The following is a 21,707-nucleotide window of genomic DNA, read 5'->3' on the forward strand; positions in this document are numbered from 1 at the left end:
CAGCTTCCCTTCTTGATCCTGTGCCCTCTTCCTCTGAACCTCATCAGAAAGCTAACTCTGCTTTGAAACTCACGTGTCAAAGTGGTTGAAAACTACTGCTCTGAGTTATCATTGATTCCTTTCATCAGTGTCTTATAGTTTTCAGAGTACAGATCTTTTGCCCTTTTACGGAGGTTTGTTCCTAGATATTTCATTGTTTTCACTGTGATGGTCAATGGGATTATTTCCTTAATTTCTCTTTCTGCTCTTTCATTGTTAGTGTATAGAAATGTGAGAGATCTCTGTGTGTTCATTTTGTTTCCTGAAACTTTACCAAATTCATTCATGAGTTCTAGTAGTTTTCTGATAGGATCTTTAGGATTTTCTACATGTAGTACCATGTCATCTGCAAACAGTGACAGTTTTACTCTTCTTTTCCAATTTGAATTAATTTAATTTCTTTTGCTTCTCTGCTAACACTTCCAAAACTACATTGTATAAAAGCAGAGGGAGTGGATGTCCTTGTCTTGTCCCTGATCTTAGCAGAAATTCTTTCAGCTTTTCACCATTAAGAACGATGTTAGCTATGGGTTTGTCATATATGGTCTTTACTGTGTTGAGATAGGTTCCCTCTATGACCACTTTCTGGAGGGTTTTGTCAAAAACTGGCCTTTCTCAAAAGCTTTTTCCACATCTATTGAAATGATCATATGGTTTTTATTCCTTAGTTTATTAATGTGGTGCATCACACTGATTGATTTGTGGATATTGAAAAATCCTTGCATCCCTGGGATAAATCCCACTTGATCATGGTGTATGATCCTTTCAGTGTATTCCTGGATTCAGTTTGCTAGTACTTGGATTGTAAGAATCAATATTGTAAAAATAAATATACTGCCCAAGGCAATCCGCAGATTCAGTGTAATCCCTATTAAATTACCAATGGCATTTTTCACAGAATTAGAATAAAAATTTTTTTAATTTGTATGAAAACAGAAAGACCCTGAGTAGCTAAAGCAATCCTGAGGGGAAAAAATGGAGCTGGAGGAATCAGGCTCCCTGACTTCAACTGTACTACAAAGCTACAGTCATCAAAAGAGTATGGTATTGGTACAGAAACAGAAATATAGATCAATAGAATAGGATAGAAAGCCCAAAAATAAACCTGCACACCTGTGGTCAACTAATCTACTACTTAGGAGGCAAGAATATACAATGGAGGAAATACAGTCTCTTCAATAAGTGGTGCTGGGAAAACTGGACAGCTACATGTAAAAGAATTAAATTACAGCACTCTCTAATATCATATACAAAAATAAACTCTAAATGGATTAAAGCCCAAAATATAAGACTGGATACTATAAAACTCTTAGAAGAAGACATAGGCTGAATACTCTGACATAAGCCACAGCAATATATTCTCATATCCACCTCCTAGAGTAATAAAAATAAAAACAAAAATAAACAAATAGGACCTAAACGTAAAAGTTTTGCACAGGCAAAGGAAACCATAAGTATAACAAAAAGATAACCCATATAATGGGAGAAAATATTTGCAAATGAAGCAACTGACAAGGGATTAATCTACAAAATATACAACCCATGCAGCTCAGTATCCCCCCCCAAAAAAAACATACAACCCAATCAAAAAATGGGCAGAAGATCTAAATAGACATTTCTCCAAAGAAGACATACAGATGGCAAAAAAAAAATGAAAATATGATCAACATTTCTATTATTAGAGAAATGCAAATCAAAACTACTACCAATCAGAATGACCACAGTGAAAAAGTCTACAAACAATAAATGCTTGTGAGGGTATGGAGAAAAGGAAACCCTTCTACACTGTTAGTGTTAGTGTAACTTGGTACAACCACTGTGGAAAACAGTATGTGGAAAACACTGTGGAAAACTAAAAATAAAACTACCATATAATCCACCAATCCTAATCCTAGACATCCATCCAGAGAAAACCATAATTCAAAAAGATACATACATCCCAGTGTTCATTGCAGCACTATTTACAATGGCCAAAGCATGGAAGAAACCTAACAAGGAAGTCCTCCACCAACAGAGGACTATATGAATAAGATGTGGTACATATATGCAATGGAATATTACTCAGCCATAAAAAAGAATGAAATAATATCATTTGCAGCAACATGGATGCAACTAGAGAGTATCATACTAAGTGATGTAAGTTGGAGAAAGGCAAATATCATATGATATCGCTTATATGTGGAATCTGGAAAAAAAAAAAAGGATACAAATGAACTTATTTTCAGAAAAGAAACAGACCCATAGACTTTGAAAACAAACTTATGGTTACTAAAGGGGACAGGTATGGGGAGGGACTGCTGAAGGTTTGGGATTGACATATGCACACTGTGGTATATGGAATGACTGGCCAACAGAGACCTTCTGTATAGCACAGGGAACTCTACCCGATAGTCTGTGAATCTCTAAGGGAAAAGAATCTGAAAAAGAATGGACGTGTATATATGTATAACTGAATTACTTTGTTGTTTGGAAGAAATTATCACAACATTGTAAATCAACTATACTTCAATACAACTTAAAAAAAAAAAAAGAAAGAAAACGACTGCTCTGAAAAGCAGTCAGTTCCAATTTGAGTACTGACTTTATTTTATATAAATAGTGTGATGTTAGACAGATTATTTAACCTAAGCATCAGTCTACTTCTCTGTACAATGGAAGTGATATGTTTGTACATTTGATGTGAGTGCCTGTTATAATGCCCAGAAGACGATTAACACACGGCTGCCCCCCCCCCCCCAATAGCTGAAATGCATTGAGAATGTACTGCGCTTACTACTACTGTTCTGCTACTTCGGTTTTTTTTTTTAATTACCTGTCCTAATCTGCCCCCTAGGTTAGGAAGTCCTCAAGCCTTAGACTTTGTTTTTTCCTTGCAGAGCTTCTTCAGTGGAAACCACTCAATTAATACTTGTTGAACTCAGGTGCATTAAGTGAATTCCTCCACCTTCAACAAAAGATTCTTTATTAGATTTTTTTACTCAGTATAGTCACATCAACAAGACATTCCACCATCAAGTAGACTGCAGTGTCAGCCTCAAGCTCTTCTTAGAGGCTTCTCCTTGTGGCCCATCTCTCACATCACTGTCAATGACAGTGCTGGACATCCATCCCCAAAGAACACGAGCCAGTAACTCCCTTCACTTATTACAACCCATTGTCCTATCAGCACTTTAATTATAAAGAGAAACATGTTCCTCAATTCTACAGTGTTTAAAGATTAAAAAAAAAAAATCAAAACTCTTACTGAGGAAATAAGTTGAGAAAAATTAAAAAATAGAAAGGTTGAAATAGATTATTCCCTTTTAATCCATAAGCTTATTTGTTCCCTCAGAAAGCTCTAATAATCACACTAATAGCTGATATCGTTGAGTCCTTTGCATATGCTAGATACTGTGTGTATAATGTTTATAAATACGGTTCTCTATTTTTTTCTTTAAAACCAACGATGCTGTTAGGAACATATCTTAATTTCCTCATTGCCTAAAGGAGGAAGCCAATACTTTTGGTCTTAATTTAAATGATTTCCTCAGACACCTGACTCAAAGCCCCATCAGGATACTTTCTTTTTTTTTTTTTGGCCTTTTCTAGGGCTGCTTCCCGTGGCATATGGAGGTTCCCAGGCTAGGGGTCTAATCGGAGCTACAGGGGCCGGCCTTCACCAGAGCCACAGCAACTCGGGATCCAAGTCATGTCTGCAACCTACACCACAGCTCATGGCAATACTGGATCCCCAACCCACTGAGCAAGGCCAGGGATCGAACCTGCAACCTCATGGTTCCTAGTCAGACTCGTTAGCCACTGCGCCACGACGGGAACTCCCAGGATGCACTTTCTAAGTTGATCATGATTTCTCTTCTGCAACAGAGCATCTCCCCATCCCTGCCCTCAGTCCGGTCTCTTCCTTCCCCTAAGCAAGTGGCATATCACTGGGCTGACTGATTTTAAAGATGCCGTGCCTGTGCCTTGTGTGGATAAATTTGACCTACAGCCGTCTCTCTGCAGCTTCTATTGTGTTTTCCTCCCTCAAGTGTCATGTCTTTCTTCTGAAAGGAAGCAAATGGAGCACTTTCAATCTAGTTCTTGCCATAGCCATTCACAACAGGCTCATTTTAAACCACTAACTCTGTACTTTCACCCATAGTTTTGTCCTAAACTCAGATTGGCAGCTGGTTCCAGTGATTTTTTTTTAAATTTATTTTTTATTGCTATTTCCCCCAACACACTTTTTTTTCCCCCCACACAGCATGGGGACCCAGTTGCACATACATGGTTCCCGTGATTATTAGCATCAGTTTTGTCAATTTGACCTTAGAACATGTAGCTTGCTTAATACTATTGGACCTAATACTTTGTGACGATCTGCTTTTGTTTAAGTGTGTCTTAGAAAGTTGCAGAGTTAGGTATTTTGAGCTTAATGAAATCTTCCAACTATTCTTTGTGTAACTGAAATATTTTTCCTTTGTCCCACAGTTCATTTTTTTTGTCTGTGTTTCACCAGGAGCTGCCAATCACTTTTTCTTTCTGCTGCTCACCTCATTCTCCATATTTTCCATTCTCAGTCCACCTCCTAAACCTAAGTAAATGTGTGCATACCCTGCTCAGTGGTCCTTGAACTTCACTCTGCAGTTTGCCTAAACAAATAGCATTAATAGCATATTTTCACATCTTACTAAAATCTCATTTTATGAGATGTGTATTCAAGTAATTGTGTCTAGCCCTACTTTCTGTGTTTATCTTCCAAGAGGGTGTATATACAGAGATTTCTATAGAACTCCATCAAGTATATATAACACTGAGTGTTTTTTTATAAAATATGGACTGGTCTATGAGGCTTCCTTTTTTCAAAAGCTTTTCTTTCCGTCTCAGAACAAGTAATGGATAATAGTTTATAAAGAGCATGGTAAAACATAGTGTGTATAAAACTTGTAATTACTGTCTATATTAAATAGATCTAATTCTCCAACTGCCTGCATATTACAATCAACAAAATTGAAAGTCTTTTATCCTTTTTCTTCCTGGGATAATGACATTTTTGTTATAGTAATTTAACATCTGTCAAATATCACTCTGGACCTAAAACTGTGACTATCATGTATAAAGATAGCATAAAAGTTTATTCTGAAATACTGAAAAAGGTAATCTTAATATAAAGTTGAAACAAACCTTAATATTGCGTCCCCCCAAAAGTTTTAGTGTTTTAAAACGAGACTGATAACTTTAACAAGTTATAAGATTTACTTTATTAAGGGAATGTAAAAATACAAGATTGATGAATACTAAAGAGTAGATATTAGTATGATACGTAAATTTTATGATGCTGTGCAGTAGAGCTTTTGAATGGGGTAAAGAAATCTTTGCAAACTAGAAAAAAGAATCCATAAAGCTATCCTAAAAATGTTTAGGCTGAAATCTTGTAGTTTATACTAAACACTTATATTTCCAAAAGCCTCTGTATGATACACGTGAATGCTATCAGCATGTGGATATTTAATACATTTATTAGGGAAGATTTGTGTTATGTTCTATGTGAAAAACTATAAAAGTACATTATAAAGTGAGATAATAAAGTTTCAATGATTAAACAAGATTTCAGTCTCTGTTTTTAAGTCTTTAAAACCATATTGTAACCTTGGAATGTAAATACCTCGGGTTTTGTCTTCCTCAAATAACTATGAATCCACTATAAATCTGTTATTATATAAAAATGATTGCTTTGAGGTCCACTAAAACCTACACAGCTTTCTCTTCCCATCAGATATTTTATATTCAGGACTTATAATGCATACCTATATATAGTATTTCATATGCATGTATTCATATAATGTCTTTATGCTCACATGGAAAGTATAGAGAATCTTTTATCCTATGATATTAGCACTCTCGATTTATTTTGTTTCTAACTTTTATTCCAGGCCTCTTGATATAGCCTGCTTGACTGAACAAATTTTAAATATATCAGCAATATCTGAGCAAAACTCATTTGAAATTTATTATCAGTTTTGAAATTCCATCATATGCCATCAATGTTGGAAACCGACTTGCTCTTTTTGGCAGGTCTTAATGATAATAGGTTTGCAATGAAAACACATTAAAAAGAAGCCTAATCCACTGATGAAAATATATTTAATGTATTTATTTTAGATTGCTGATAATTTAGGGAATACTTCACGCAGAGTGAATTCATCAGGCATTTTGCTTTCTTAATGCTGTTCTCAACTTTCCAGCAAGGAGCCAAAATTTCCCCATTTTCAATTTGAAGCAGAAAAGCATTTGTAGCAGCTGTAGCTCTTAATTTGACATCTAGTTTCAGGTCATTTTCATGTAAATAGGAAACAATAGAGACCTGCCTATAATTTCCATAATGGGGATGTTTGCTTCAACTTTATCGTTTTTCTCCCAGCAATTTTATTTTCTCTCTCTGGGATTAAAGGAGCCAATAATTGTTCACGGTTATTATTTTTCATCTTTATAAAAACTTGTTAGTTCCACTTTCTATTACTCCAAAGCTCCCAATGCCTTGTATATTTCAGTCATACACACTATCCATTAATGTATCTAGCTCATCCTTTCCTTAATCTGGAGTAGGTTAGGCAGGTCAGGCTTTCTATTTCTTTCTGTAATACCTTTTCTCCAGGCTTTGTAACTTCTTTTTCCACCTCTTAAAAAAAAAAAAAAAAAAAAAAAAAAAGGAGGTGAAAATTTGGAATTGTTTTACTGAATACAACTGATGCCTTATTGAAAGGCAAGTTTAAGATTTGATTTATAATGCTTTGAACATGCCCATATGTATTACCAACTGTGGCTTCACAATTGTTTAAAATGTAATTCTGTGCTTTTTCTAATAAATACATATTTTATTTGATTTTCCTCTGTTCTGGGGAAAAAAAATCCTACTTTCTGCTTAAGCATAGATATGCTTAATTCCCTATATTTATCATCTATCCAGTAATTCTCAAGTGTGTCTCAATGGAGAGAAATTTCATTTTTGTGTACATCCTTTTAAATGTGTTGATGTATGCAGATTAAGTTAAATAGGAAGTTATTTTTGTAGGTAGTCATTTCTACTTGTTCCTCTTTTAGGAGAAAAAATAAGAAATCAGATAGTCTTTTAAACATTTTATTTCCTGGATCTTCTGAACATACCAGCAAATCATGCATTCCTTTGATTTTATCTCTGCTGCTGAATTTACAGTAGTTGTTAGAATCTCAAGTTTTTTTGTTTTTCTTTTTAATGTGCCATATCTGTTTTTGTGTGTGTGTTTTTTTTTTTTTTGCAAAGACTCATCTGTGCTCTTATTTTTATTTTTCCTGTCCCAGTGTCATGACAAAAACGGTGGAGATTTCTGGGGAAGGAGGCCCCTTGGGAATACATGTAGTGCCCTTCTTTTCATCTCTGAGTGGAAGGTAAGATGTTTTCCTTATATCAGAAGCATGTGCTAATGAAAAACTTGACTTGAGCTCATTTTCCTAAACATTGTTCAGAAGAGGATTAAGTGTATATCTCTGTTGTTTAGATAGGCACCTCCGAGATGCACTTCTATTGGCCACTTAAGGGTTAGAAACAAAATCAAATCACTTATTTCTAGGATATGATGGAAAAGAAAAAAAATCATGGTTTCTGTATTTACAATTAATTAAGAAGTACTTTCTTAAAGTATTCTTATCAGTGGCACACAGTAAACAGAAGTGGTGGAAAAGATGTTAACATATTTTTGACAAATATTGCAGCTGAATGCTTTAACATTCAAAAATAGACAAACAAGTGAAATATATTTCCAAATTGATATTTCTTGATATTCCTCATGTATTAGAACTATAGAGCTTAGAATAATAAATGTTCTAACATTGTTAGTAGCTATATCAGAAGCTAAGTATGTTTTGATGATTTTAGCTATAGTGGCAAAATGCCATTATGTTATTTATTTGTTCTAAAATAAAAAGTAATCAATTAAAAATAATTTACCACATTATTTTAAAATTTTAAAGATGTAATCCACACTGGTAAATGGCAATTTAGATTGTGTCATTTCATGAAATTCATGTCTACTCAACTGGTAAAACTTGTTTTACTGACTGAAATTAAAGTGTGTTCCTGGAAAAAAAAAAAAAATGTGTGCCTAGGAGTTTGTTCTAGTACTATTATAACAACCTTACAAAACTAGTAGTAGATATTATGTTACTTTTCAATAGGATGACTAACTTTAGCACTAGATTGATACTGACAGAGGCTGTCAGATAAAACCGATTTCTCACCCATATGACATGATTTTAATTAATTTGCTAAATTTCTTTTTATTTATTTATTTATTTATTTTGGTCTTTTTTTTGCCATTTCTTGGGCTGCTCCCGCGGCATATGGAGTTTCCCAGGCTAGGGGTCGAATTGGAGCTGTAGGCACCCGCCAATGCCACAGCTCACAGCAACGCCAGAACCCTAAACCACTGAGCAAGGCCAGGGATCAAACCCACAACCTCATGGTTCCTAGACAGATTCGTTAACCACTGAGCCACGACGGGAACTCCTAAATTTATTTTCTTAAATTAAATGCGTCATTGAAAAGGAAAAATATCTGATTTTAGCTTAGGCGATCAAAGATGAGAAAAGTCAGTTGATTTTTCTCAAGGTCATGCAAAATGCAGATCTCCTGACTTGCCCTCACTCCATTGCTCTTTCTAGAACAAAAAATTTCCCAAAGGCTATATAGTATTAATTTACTGGTTCTGAATATTTATCCGATTTGGCCTGCCGTAGAGCAGGAAGAGCAGATTTAGTCATGATATTTTGGTTGGCATCATTTTCAGCAGGTAGCCATCTGCTACCTGTAATTGCGAAGTCATCACCTTTTTTAGCAAATAACATCTGATGCCAAGCTCTTGCTGGAATGAATGTCCCCTAAAAAGAAATGAACTGAAAAGCGAGGGGCTCCGATTGTCTCATTTCCTCTCTCTGTTAATAAGCGTGTTTATAAATGTTATGGGTTATGGCACAGGACAAGCTGAGGTTGTTTTTGATAGACAGGGAGAGTATTTACCCAGTTGTCACGAGAAATTCTAATGGCTTTTGGCAGAAGTGTACTGATAGAGCTTTGTGAAATACCAGGGTGGCTAAATTACTAGGCCCTTTAGCTTAATGAAGCTGGAATAGGACACGAGATCATCCCAATTTTCAAAACATGAAGAAATATACAACGTGACAGTCACCATACTTCATTTTCAATAGTTCGGAAAACAAGTTGACCCCGTGGAGCAGAAATCACTGTCTCTCACTTCAAATGAGGAAAACACGCTAGAGTGTATTGATTTCCTTCCTGCTCCTTCCTGGTTCTGATTTCTAACGTGAACCTTGTAGAAAAGGAGAAAAAGTATTAGACTTGGACTTGGAACAATTGGACTTGAATCTCAGTGTTCTCTTTTGAGACCTGGAGCAAGGAGTCCCCTAATCTTGCCTCTCCTGGATACATACTTCACATCAAGGTTGCGGGGATTAAAGGACATGAAAAATGGGAACGTTCTTTGTAAAACATACAACATATAAATGTGTAAATTATCGAGATGATTTCTATTTTGGCTAAAACAGAAAAGCCTGGTTCAGAACTGAACTTTTATACGTTTATGGTCAGCTCTTCCATAACTTGGTAAGATATGTTTTTTGCTATCCACTAGCATTATAGAAAGGAAATTGAATTTAAAAAACATTAAAAAAATAATATGCAAGTGGAGACATGAGCCAGTAAAACTTAAGAAGTAATGAGTCCAGGCTGAAACAGCACACTTAACTCAACCCATGTGTCTAGAAGCAACAGCATATAGAGCGTGTCAGACAAGCGTCTGACTTCATCATGCCATATGGTCTCACTGTGTGAACACACAGGGGTGGGGGGAGTTTAGGTCATAGTGGGAGACTTAGTCCTTAATTTCCTTCCATTTACTGCTTTGTGTTATTATTTTCAACTAGAATTTACATTTAATTATTTACTAAGACTACTATAATTGGCTTTGCCTTCAATTCCTTAGTTGTTTTTTTTTTTTTCTTTTAGAAAGATAGAGCTACACCTGTTGTAGAATAAGATCCCTGATCAAATGTAGAACACCCCACGTACAACACTGTGGGCTGCTGCACTAGATAAGGCCCCAGTGGATTCAGTAGAGTGCTGAATGCTGCTTGTATGCAGGACCACTGGCTTGCACAATAAAAACTGAAATGCAAAGAAAAAATAAAAATCAGAGTCCCTGCAAGTAAAAAACAACTTCATTTCATTCATTTTTTTTTTCAAGACGACTATAGGGTTTTATCTTAGAACTTAAAAGCAGGAAAATCTATTTGTTATAAATGAAGACAGCATAATATACCTGATTCATAGTAAAGACAGCTGAATATGAGGCAGAGGAAGGAAGGAAAGGGTGAAGAGTGACCCAAAATGTGAGAAGAGGAGATGTTTAGGTAAAAATGCTGAGCAGGTAAGTGGCCGTGTGACACAGTGGGAAGAAGGAAGATGGTGAGCAGAGGGTAGGTTTGTGCCTAAATGATTATTAGAAGAGCAAGAAAGGGTGGGGAAAAAATGTAATTGTAATGTATACATGTAAGGATAACTTGATCCCCTTGCTGTACAGTGGGAAAATAAAAAATGAAAAAAAAAAAAAAAAAGAAGAGCAAGAAGCAATTGTTACCTCTCTTATTCTGCTGGGTGGTGGATTTCAGCCTCCTTTTATCACTGCTCATTATGCAAATTAAAAGGTTTACCTCAGCCTATAATTCCTCAATGGCATTAATTTTTAATTTCTGAGAGTCTTGGTCCCAAAGAAGACAGCTACCGCAGCCCACCCGTTTGGGGCAACAAGGAGAAAGGGGAATGCTTTCCTCAGCCTCCTCATAGGGGTCTGGATGAAATCAAACTAGAGGGAACCCATCCCTTCCATAGAATAAAGAAAGCCGGAGTGGTTTGTTGCCAGGAACCAAACTAATAAAATCAGTCACTTTTACATTTTACCAAAATTGCCTCTGACACATGGGTTTTACAGTTGGGCTTATTCTGTCAATAAATTTTTCATGGAAAGTTAGGTTATTTAGATCAGTGAGGTTCACATAGCATATTCCAGCTGTAATATGCCAGCTAAATTGCAACCCAGTGGCCTGAAAGAATTAATTCATCTCCCCAAATGTGAAATTAAATCCTAGGGAGTAACATTACATGACTGATGATCTACTGAATTAAATTAAAGGAAGACTTGAATGCTTGTTAAAAAAATATCGCTTACATAAACTAGTTTATAACCACATGCGAGCCTCCTAATGGATCATGTTATCGTGAATCCACCATAACAGAAATCCAACATGTGAACTGTTAGAGAGTTGTTTAATTTAGGCGAGAAACACTATTTTATTCTATGTCTCTTTCCTTTCCTTGCCGTGTCATATAGTTCAAATTTTAATTTTATGTTAAGAGATTAAGGTGGGATCGGTATCTTAAAAATATGAATTTAAATCGCAGATCCTTTATCAGATAGTAGCTTTGGCCCTTATTCTCTTCCATACCGAATGTGATTAATTTACTGACCTACTAGAAATAGGAAATGAAGCCTCACCACACACTTGGCCTATGACCCTGAGCTTTCCCCACAATAGGTGGCTTGACTATTTGTTCTTCTCTCTCCTGAGTCAGCATACTGTGTTCAGTTGACTTTTTTTTTTTTTTTTTTTGAAGTAGAGATCTAAATCGCCCTGCATACACCTCTCTGCTGGCCGTCTGGACAGGACATGAGCGCATTAGATGAACTGAGGCCCTGGAGACAGAGGCCCCACTTTGCAGCAGCTCCACCCAGAAGCTGGTTTTTTCCTCCGCTTTCAGTAGGGACTGCCCTTTGCCATGGTGATCCTATTATGCACACATAAAAAGTGCTCATGTTTTGTTTAGATTTGAGACATAATGCAGAGGCGCTACGTAACAGCATGAAAGGCCCCTCTGTGAAAGAGGATGACAGAGTAGAAAGACAAGAGGATGAGGGAAGAGGAGGTGGCAGTTTCTCCTCACCCAGCAGACTCCTCCTAGAGGACCTGTCTGTCTGTCTTATTGTGAGACAGCTGGGACCCTGACCTGCTGCAGGAACGAGGGAAACCCCTCTCATGAGAAATGACTAAAATAAACATAAGTTTGATTTCTTTAAGTTTTCAGATCACATACTACCAATATGTCATTGGTGCAAACCTTTGCACGCTTGCAGGTGCACACAAATGCTTTCTTCTTACTGCTGTAGTTTGCCTTCTCCTTTTCTTTTTCTCCAACCCCCGCCCTTCCTGACTCTAACCCACTGTCATGAAGCCCCAGGAGCCTCAGGGTATCCTCTCTGAATCCAGACTCTTCCTGGTTGAAATTTCAGACCACTTTTCTCAAAGCCCTGCCTTTGTCCCGCCACTGTCTCATTGAGAAGCAGAGAGCGGCATGTGTATTACTGCAGCCTCATCAGAGAAGTCCACCAGCTGGTGCCCAAGGCCCCTCTGTGTGGCCCTGGTTCCCCATTCAATGTGAGCTCCTGCCAGGCTCCTTACACAGACACACCAGGTCATTCCTGCCTCACTGTGCTTGTGTCTATCCTTCTCTCTCTCCTCCAAACCAAATCCCACTCATTCTTCTAATCCAGTTGACATTCCACTTTCTTCCCAAATCTTTCTATGAATACCCTGGGATCACTGCTATCTCCAGTATTTAATTTCTCTTTTTCTCCAAGGCTGTAGTGACCTGATATCCTGGTCGCACAGCCCTGGCTCACTCTCCTGCAACCCACGCACATAGAAAACATTCAGCACACACTCAATTCAAATGGGACTGAGCTTCCTTCTGAATATAATGTAATATGATCTACGTTAAAGGTTCATGTCTCGAAATGCATATTATTGGAATAGGCAGGAAGACTGCAAAAATTTACTGTGAATAGGAGTTCCCATCATGGCTCAGTGGTAATGAACCTGACTTGTATCTATGAAGATGCGGGTTTGATCCTTGGCCTCACTTAGTGGGTCGGAGATCTGGCATTGCTGTGAGCTCTGGTGTAGGTCACAGACATGGCTCGGATCTGGCGTTGCTCTGGCTGTGGTGTAGGCCGGCAGCTCCAGTTCTGACTGGACCCCTAGCCTGGGAACTTCCATATGCCCACAGGTGTGGCCCTGAAAAGCAAACAAAAAATAATTTACTGTGAATACCTAATCCTCTCCCAATGTCAAACATCAAGTTGCCTCCTTGGTGCCATCACCAACTCACTTATTACAGTCAGGATTTCTGGGGTGTCTTCTCCAAACCACTCTGTGCTCTGTGTCCTCAACTCTGCTGAGCTACACTAGCCTTTGCCGAGTGTACTGCAAGCGTGAGAAATGGGATTGCAGATCAGTGGGCTCTGGGTTGGTATTTATATGTATTTGTCTTGGGGGGGGGAGGTTCTCTTTAATGAGCCGCATGTGTATGCCAGGGTTTTTTGGTGTTATTTTGTTTTTCACTAAGGATTTGGATAATAAGACAAGATGCCTGAATATAAAGCGTCATTTGTTTCATAAGTAGAAATCAATACTCAAGTCTGGACAGTTACAAGTGGAGAAACAACTAGTGGATTATTATTATTCAATCTATTGCTATCTAAATTTTTGCATTTAGGATTCTAGGGCTCTTCATCCGCGGCATTGAGGAAAACAGCAGATCCAAGCGAGAGGGACTCTTTCATGAAAATGAATGTATTGTGAAAATCAACAACGTGGACCTCACAGACAAAACTTTTGCTCAGTAAGCCTCTTTTTTTTCCTTTGTTTCATTTACTTTATTGATTCCTAGAATGTGTACAGTCACCACTGAACTTATGATGATCAAAAATGTAGAAAAATGAAGGTAGAATTTCTGGTCAGTTCCCTCCGACCCCAGAACATCCATTGTCAAATGTGTCTTGTGTTTTTGCAACTCGAAGGTGGCCTGCACATGTCCCTAACAGCCTGAGAAGGGCAAACTGCAGAACAGAGCAAGCCTCCTGCCTAGCTGCTGTCTTTCTGGGACTTCGATAGAGGGGTTTGTTTTCCTTGGGTTATGGGTCAGTTAGACTGGTATTTAATGACTCTTTTCACAGACAGTTAGTTCGGCTTATTAATTAACTTACTTGATGTCAGCAGTCTTCCTTAAACTAAATATCTGTGAGAGATGTCTGTGAGGATTCACTGAATAATAGAAACAAATGGAAAAAAATTAAAATACTCTCCCTCAAGAAATCATTTCTCTGCATGGGAAAATGTGACGGGAATAGGAGTGTGTGCCTAACAATTTGGCTATGCAGCACTCTGCATATGCTTTTTTGAAATATATGTTGGCATTACAGTGGACCAAGGGAATAATCACGAATACTCTTTAGCAATGACCACCAATCTTTCTGACCAAAATAACTTGTGTCTTCTCTGCGACCATTAATTCCTAATACTGCGTTGGCGGAAGAGGCTGTGTGGTTGTGAGTGGAGGGCAGTGGACACTAGCTGCTTAAGTGTGAAAGAAAATTAACCCTTAAAGGTCTGTTTCTGAAAATAATGAATAATAGGCAAAATTATAATTGTCAGTAATGATATTATTTTTGTATAGCACTGTACTTTTTACTAAGACTTAATAGGAATGCAAGGAAGATATTATTATCCCTATAGGTAGAAATCAAGGTTCATAAAATTCAATATGGTATAGAAGTTGACTCCTAGTCAAGGAAGTGATCAAAGGAGTTGGGCTAAGTGAAATCTTCTCCCTCCTCCCCTAAATGTGTATGCTCTTCACTAAGATGAGGCAAAGATCGGTTAGTAGTTGGAATTGTGACTAAGTAGTATTTAGTGTGGCTGCTCATAACAGAGACCTAAAATAAGGGGAGCTAAACAACATATTTTTTCTAAGGACAAATAAGTACACAGGTGGCAGTCCAGAGTTGGTGTGGTGGGTTCACCACCATCAGTGATCAGGCATCTTCCACCTTTCTGCTTTGCCATCCTTGTTACAGAGCTACTCTCTTGACATTGTGCTGTGGTCACAAGATACCTGCTGGAGTTCCCTCCATCACTTCTGAGTTTCAGGAAGTAGGAAAGAGAAACAAGACAACAAACCAGTTTCTTCCTCCCTGATGAGCCAGATTTCCTCTAACCCCTCATCTCATTGGCAAGAAATCTGGGAAAGATGGTTGGTTTAAGCAGTCATAAGGGATAAGGAGGCATAAGGAAGAAAGAGAGAAAAAGTAGGAGTAAATTTAAGAAAAAAACAGCAAGCGCTAAGACAAAAAAGTAGAAAATGCAGGTACTCTATAATAGAATAACAGGGAGAATTGCTTGGTGAATTGATAGTCCACTGTGATATATGGCACAACCAACACACCTACCAAATGTCTCCATGAACAAATGTTTGTGTCAAAACTGGGCTTCTGGAACACAAGCCATGTTAGAAAAGACCCTGTACTTTAGAATAAAGCCCTCAAAGGAAAGCAAATAATAATCTGACCAAAACTGTGAAGATTTATTTTTCCATTTAAGATTAAAGCTTTCTTTCATATCTACTTCAGGAAATACTTCTGGACAGATTTTCAGATTTAGAAATGCTTAAAAGCTCTGGGTCATTGGACAGGTTGCTTAACCTCTCTGAGCCTCCATGACTTCAGTTTGCAAAATGAGAGCCAATTACATTTACTTAACACGGTTTCTGAGAAAGTTAAATGAGAGAATTATGCATGTTGATAATATGCATGTAGCCCAGGGAGGTGGCACCTACCGGGCAGGCCATACGTGGTAACTAGTACTTAAGTTAGCCAAGTCACACTGGTAGTAACATCTCCTGTGCTTACACTGCCATGCTGCTCCTGTAGCAGTGATGCTGGGGCTTAAGTCAGCACAGCATGCTAAAACCCAGCGTCTTTACACATTTACTGTCTTTTAAGGGCTCAGGACGTCTTCCGTCAGGCAATGAAATCTCCAAGTGTGCTCCTCCGTGTGCTTCCACCACAAAACCGGGAACAGTATGAGAAATCAGTTATTGGACCTCTTCACATTTTTGGTAACAACGATGGTGCTTCAAGAACAAAAGTGCCACCTTCTATCCATGGGAAATCCGGGGTCAAGATGGTAAATCCCACAGGATCAAACGGTCCTAAAGATGATGCTTCAACTTCCCTGCAGCAAAGCAGGAGCCCCCGAGTGCCAAGGGTGGGAAGAAAGCCATCTTCTCCCTCACTCTCCCCTCTCATGGGCTTTGGCAGCAAGAAAAATGCAAAGAAGATTAAGATTGACCTAAAGAAAGGTAATTATTAAATTATGCCTAATAGCATTCTATTATTGTAACATGTAAAATTGGTTAAGAGAAATGCATTAAGGCTAATTTTGTTAATTCTTCCTTCATTTAATTGAATCAAAGAACAGAGTTAAAGTGTATACTTTGGTAACTTAAATTTCTTGAAATTGTAGTACTTTCTTATTCTTTTTTTTTTTTTTTTTCCTGGAGAGTGTAGAGTATTTTAAACAAGAAAATTAGAAAGGCATGAGAAAAAGAAAGAACCATTTCAAACTTGATAGGAATGGAGCAATATTGTATCACTACTTAATACTTACAGAGGCGCTAAAATTCATCTGTATCTGTTTTGAGCAAGATTAGTGATTTTTGAAGCATCATTTAGCCCAGGTCTGAAAAGCCAATATGGTATATCTGGTTCTTGAAGATAGTTTTTATATGAGCAAAAAATTATCCTCAGCAAATATGTAGTAATTATTAATTTCACTAATTCAACATTGCAAACAATTTTCAAATATACTTAATTTCAAAAGCATGCATAACCTTTTCTTTCTTCATCTTTTTCAACTTTTCTGTTCCTGTACAGCCCAGATCAGTAAGACTAGATTATGTCTGTTCACCATGTTTATGTAGTTATACACATACACACAAATGCATTCAGGCCCTTCTGTGCTTTTCCCTGTAACATCTCTAGATAATCTCTTCCCCACTGCAACCTTCAGCAATCCACTCTGATTTTCAACACTCTGTTAAAAAAAAAATATCAAGATTTGATGGGTCTTTGTCTGAATTGACAGAAAATTTAATGATCACAAGGAGATTTTAGAATACTTATTAACGTACAGCTAAAGCAAATAATATGTACCTTTAATTGGGATATGAAGATTATTCTGAAGTATCTTCTGGTAAAGATTTTGTTCCCCTATAAGAATTCTAGGCTGGGAAGAAAATATACTGACCAGAAGACACAAATACTCCAGTGCACTTAGCAATTAGGTTTTTTATATAAATGCATTAGTTGTGCTTTTATGCAAATTACGCAGCTGTGTATAAGGCATGGGGTTGAGTGCTTTGAGGGTAGATAAATCAGGCACAGAATGTGACCTTAAAAACCCATCCAAAAGCCTTGAATGCAAAAATAAAGCATATTACATTACAGCTGAGTTTGGGGAAGATTAATCTGACAGCAAAAAGATATACTAAAGAAGAGAGCAAACCACAAGGGATGAGAAAAGGGTGCATTGCATCCAGGATATGTATGCCTAAGTGTGACTGGATATAGGAGTGAAGAGAGGAGGCACAGTCAGTGTTAAGGTTTTTGGCCAGGGTGACTTGCACAGTGGAAATGCCATTACCAGAAATAAGAATTTTAAGTAGAAAAAGGCCAGGATCTCTTTCAGAGAAGGAGGTTGGTAGTGAAGTTGAAAATGCTAATGAAAGTATGGGCATAGGTGATATCTAGAAACCTGACACCAGAGAGACTAGAGCCAAAGAGATATAGATGTCATATCCAGAGGGAGATGGTAGTTGGAGCCAGGAGCTGGCCAATGCAGAGAGTCTGGAGGACAAATTGCTCCAGGATTGATCCTCGGGGAACACCTATGTTAAAGCAGGAGAATAGTGGATAAGAGAAAGGGTGAGGGATATGATATGATTAGAGAGGTAGGAAAATATTCAGAAACTGAATGCAGTCTCTTGTGATAGAATATGGTGGAAGATTGTCTGTCTATCTATCTATTATATACCTGGGTCACTTTGCTGTACAGTAGAAATTGACACATTGTAAGTCAACTGCAATTTAAAAATTTTAAAAATGAAAACTAAAATGTTGCTAGCATGAGGCTATTTTAATTAAATAAGATTAAGCCTATGTAAAGGAAAAAGAAAAAAAACAGGGGAGGAGTTAATTTCAAGAAAATCATTAATGAGAAATGTCAAAGCTAGAAAAGGGGAAGAATCAGAATAGGGAATATTACATATCATGTGGAGGTCATAGCTGGTGGGAAGATTGAAGAAGCAGTAAGATCGAAGTAAGGATTCTTAAGGATAGAGAAATCTAAGCCTACCTCTGCAAAGAAAGAACAAACTCCATACACGCAAAGGGAGAACCTGGAGATGTGAGAGACGGGAAGGAGTAGCAAGAGCAAGTGATGGGAGAGTGGGCTGCAATACACAGGGGATGGAGACACAGGTAGAGGGGCGATGAGCAGCTAGCTGATTGAAAGCCTGACACATCAGACAGCCCTTTGCTTGTGGGGAAGGTGTGAGGTCGAGTTATGATTTACTGAGAAATCAATCTCCCATATGTATATGGATAGCATGTGGTGTTTCTTCTAGAACCTTAATAAAAGTCTTATACATCTACATTGGCTCTAAATTCACTGTAACACCGTCATGACCTGTCAGGAGCTGTAATCTGAATTTGAAACCAGGAAAACTGAAGCATCTTTAAAATATTTGCTGGGATGTCAATATGTCACTTATTCTATATCCATCTACATTAGATAGATTTTACTGTAAGATTGAATATAACATTATTCCTGCTTAAAGTGACTATGCATTTTCTTCATCTTACACACTAGGCCCTGAAGGACTTGGTTTCACTGTGGTTACCAGAGATTCTTCCATACATGGTCCTGGTCCCATTTTTGTAAAAAATATTTTACCAAAGGGAGCAGCAATAAAAGATGGCCGCCTACAATCAGGGGACAGAATTTTGGAGGTAAGAATTAAAATGAATATTTTCAATAAAATATTTCTTGACCGAGTATTTGTGATAATCTGTGTGGGAAAAGAATCTGACAGAGGTTGGATATGTATATATGTATGACTGGGTCACTTTGTTGTACAGCAGAAATTATCACAAGCTTGCAACTTAATTATACTTCAATAAAACTTAAAAAATAAAAATTAAAAAATATTTCTTGGTGTTTAAGTATATAAACATGTAAAGTTTTGAAGTCAATATATTGAAAACTGTACCTATAGACAAGATAAGGACTTTAATTAGAAAATTAGTTAATGGATAGCCTTACTTTGTAAGTTTTCAATAAGGATAGTGATATGAGGCCAAATAATACTAAAAAGTTTTCCGTATCTCCTCTTTCTTACTTACACCTCATAGGTCCTCTGGGAAATTTAGGTCAAATCCAAGAGCTCATCATATATTCAATTAGGGCTAAGAATTTAAAAGTCCCATTCAAGCCTTGATAAAGGTTTCTTTAATTTTCTCCAAAAGTGGGCCAGTCTGTCTCAGACTGATCCATGCATATAGAGAAGTATTTGGAATACCCAAGCAAGAAGTTTTGTTTTGTTTATTGTTTTCATTTGATAGCATCATCTTCTTGGCTATTTATATATTGTCAGCTTACCTTTTAAGAAGTCATCTTCATTGAAACTGGCTGATTCCATTTAACTTTCTTATAGCATGGAAGCAACACTTTAACATTTTATGTAGTTTTAGATCATGAAAGAAAATGTACAAAATGACTAATGTAGCCCCAAATTAGAATCTCCAATAATCTATCGTAAGGTAGTGACTATAATTTTCTAAGCATGGAGAACACTGTAAAATTATAACAAAAAACTCTTATTTCTGCAGGAATTTACCATGTGATAATGGTCCATCTCCTGCCTTTTGTATAAGGCAGAAAATGGTACCAGTTAAGGATTTGAAATCAGCTTCCTTCCTATTTGATGAGTCATTCTCTGGTATCTGTCAGTTTGATTTCCCCTTCATAAGAATGTGATGTCTTGGGAAAAATCACTGAATGTCTGAGACTGTCCAGCACCAGAATAATGATGGCTGCTATATTGCCAGAACTATAAACATGGCTGGTTTGGGCTCATGTATTCAGTTTTCATCTTTTCCAGAGCTTTATTGATTGTGGGAGCCCATTTGCTGCTTGCTTTCAGAAACCATCTAGGGTGGAAGGAGATGGCAAGTTTGGTAACTGTGGCTGCTCATATGCTTGCATGCATTAGGTAAATGGCAGAGACATCACTGGCCGAACTCAGGAAGAGCTCGTGGCCATGCTGAGGAGCACCAAGCAGGGAGAGACTGCTTCACTGGTCATCGCCCGCCAAGAAGGAACTTTTCTGCCCCGAGAACTGGTAATGTTCAGATCACAGTCTTACTGAATTTTCAATATGGAGCTTAATATGCTGTGAATTCATAGTTGCTGAGAAATGAGTTCTAAGTCATAGGCTTCATTTGTAAAAAAAATTGAATCACACTGGAAGTGTTTTGCCCCATTTAGGGTACCACTGTTTTAGGATGATGATGCAGTGAGTTATAAATGCAAGTAGTGCTTCAAATGTATCAATTTACACATGCTTCAAGGAAGCAGTTTAACAGTATTCAACTAAATAAAGACAAGTATCATATGATATTGTTTATATGTGAAATCTAAAACAGTGATACAAATTAACTTATATGCAAAAGAGAAATAGACCCACAGACATAATCAACAAATTTAGGTTATCAAAGGGGATTTGTGGCAGCAGGGAATGAATTAGAAGTTTGGGGTTAACATATACACACTACTATATATCAAATAGATAATCAACAAGGACCTACCATATAGAACAGGAGTTCTACTCAATATTTTGTAATAACCTATAAGGGAAAATAATCTGAAAATAAGTAGATATATGTGTATGTAAAAAAAAAGGCAGAAACTTAAACTCGAATATAGCATACACACACACATATACACACATTATATATACATTGCGTGTGTGCTATGGGCTAGGCTATGTGTAAAACACAATCAGAAGAAATATTCATGGCCCTACCTAAATGCAATCTGTAGTCTCAAAGAAAATTAAAATATAAGCAAGTGTTTAAAATGATGATAAAGATTATGAAAGCAGACTGTGGATTGCTACAGTAATATATAAGAAGGGAATTTAACCTAGTCTTGAAGGCTGGGAAAGGCATCTCAAGAAAGAGAATTTCAAAAGTCTTATTAAAAATGTATACCCTTTGACCTCGTAACAGCATTTTTAGTAATTTGTCCTAAACTGATCATCAAAGATGTGGAAAAAATTCTTGCGCATTGATTTTTCTTTCTCATGTTCTATTTATTGTAGTGATATATTGAGCACTGTACAACCAAAAGGTATTGGTAAAATAAATAACTGGATAGCTTTCCAATGAAATATAAGTACTTAAAATAGTCTCTGTGGGGAATTAGTAATGTGTGAGAGAATGTTCATAGTATATTATTAAATAAAAAGTTGGGTATAAAATGATACATGCAATATGATGAAATTACATTAAAAACCTTTTTTTAAAAATAGCTGGGAGGAGATGCACCCAGATTGTTGGGATTATGAGAAATTTTCCTTACTTATTTTTTTAACAATGCACACATATTATTATTGAAATATTTTA

General features: G+C 37.0%; 1 protein-coding gene across 6 annotated transcripts in view; it reads left to right on the top strand.

The window, feature by feature from the left end:
• Nucleotides 1-21,707, top strand: part of PARD3B (par-3 family cell polarity regulator beta) — a 1,031,031-nt gene that overhangs the window by 545,978 nt on the left and 463,346 nt on the right. For all 6 annotated transcript variants that reach the window (XM_021075042.1, XM_021075045.1, XM_021075043.1 and 3 more), the window contains 5 exons: nucleotides 7,357-7,443; nucleotides 13,679-13,804; nucleotides 15,963-16,321; nucleotides 18,892-19,031; nucleotides 20,294-20,422. In XM_021075042.1, the coding sequence (XP_020930701.1) occupies nucleotides 7,357-7,443; nucleotides 13,679-13,804; nucleotides 15,963-16,321; nucleotides 18,892-19,031; nucleotides 20,294-20,422 (841 nt within the window). The remainder of the gene's footprint in view (nucleotides 1-7,356; nucleotides 7,444-13,678; nucleotides 13,805-15,962; nucleotides 16,322-18,891; nucleotides 19,032-20,293; nucleotides 20,423-21,707) is intronic.

The sequence above is a fragment of the Sus scrofa genome, chromosome 15 (assembly GCF_000003025.6).
Source record: "Sus scrofa isolate TJ Tabasco breed Duroc chromosome 15, Sscrofa11.1, whole genome shotgun sequence".
Classification (NCBI taxonomy): Eukaryota; Metazoa; Chordata; class Mammalia; order Artiodactyla; family Suidae; genus Sus; species Sus scrofa.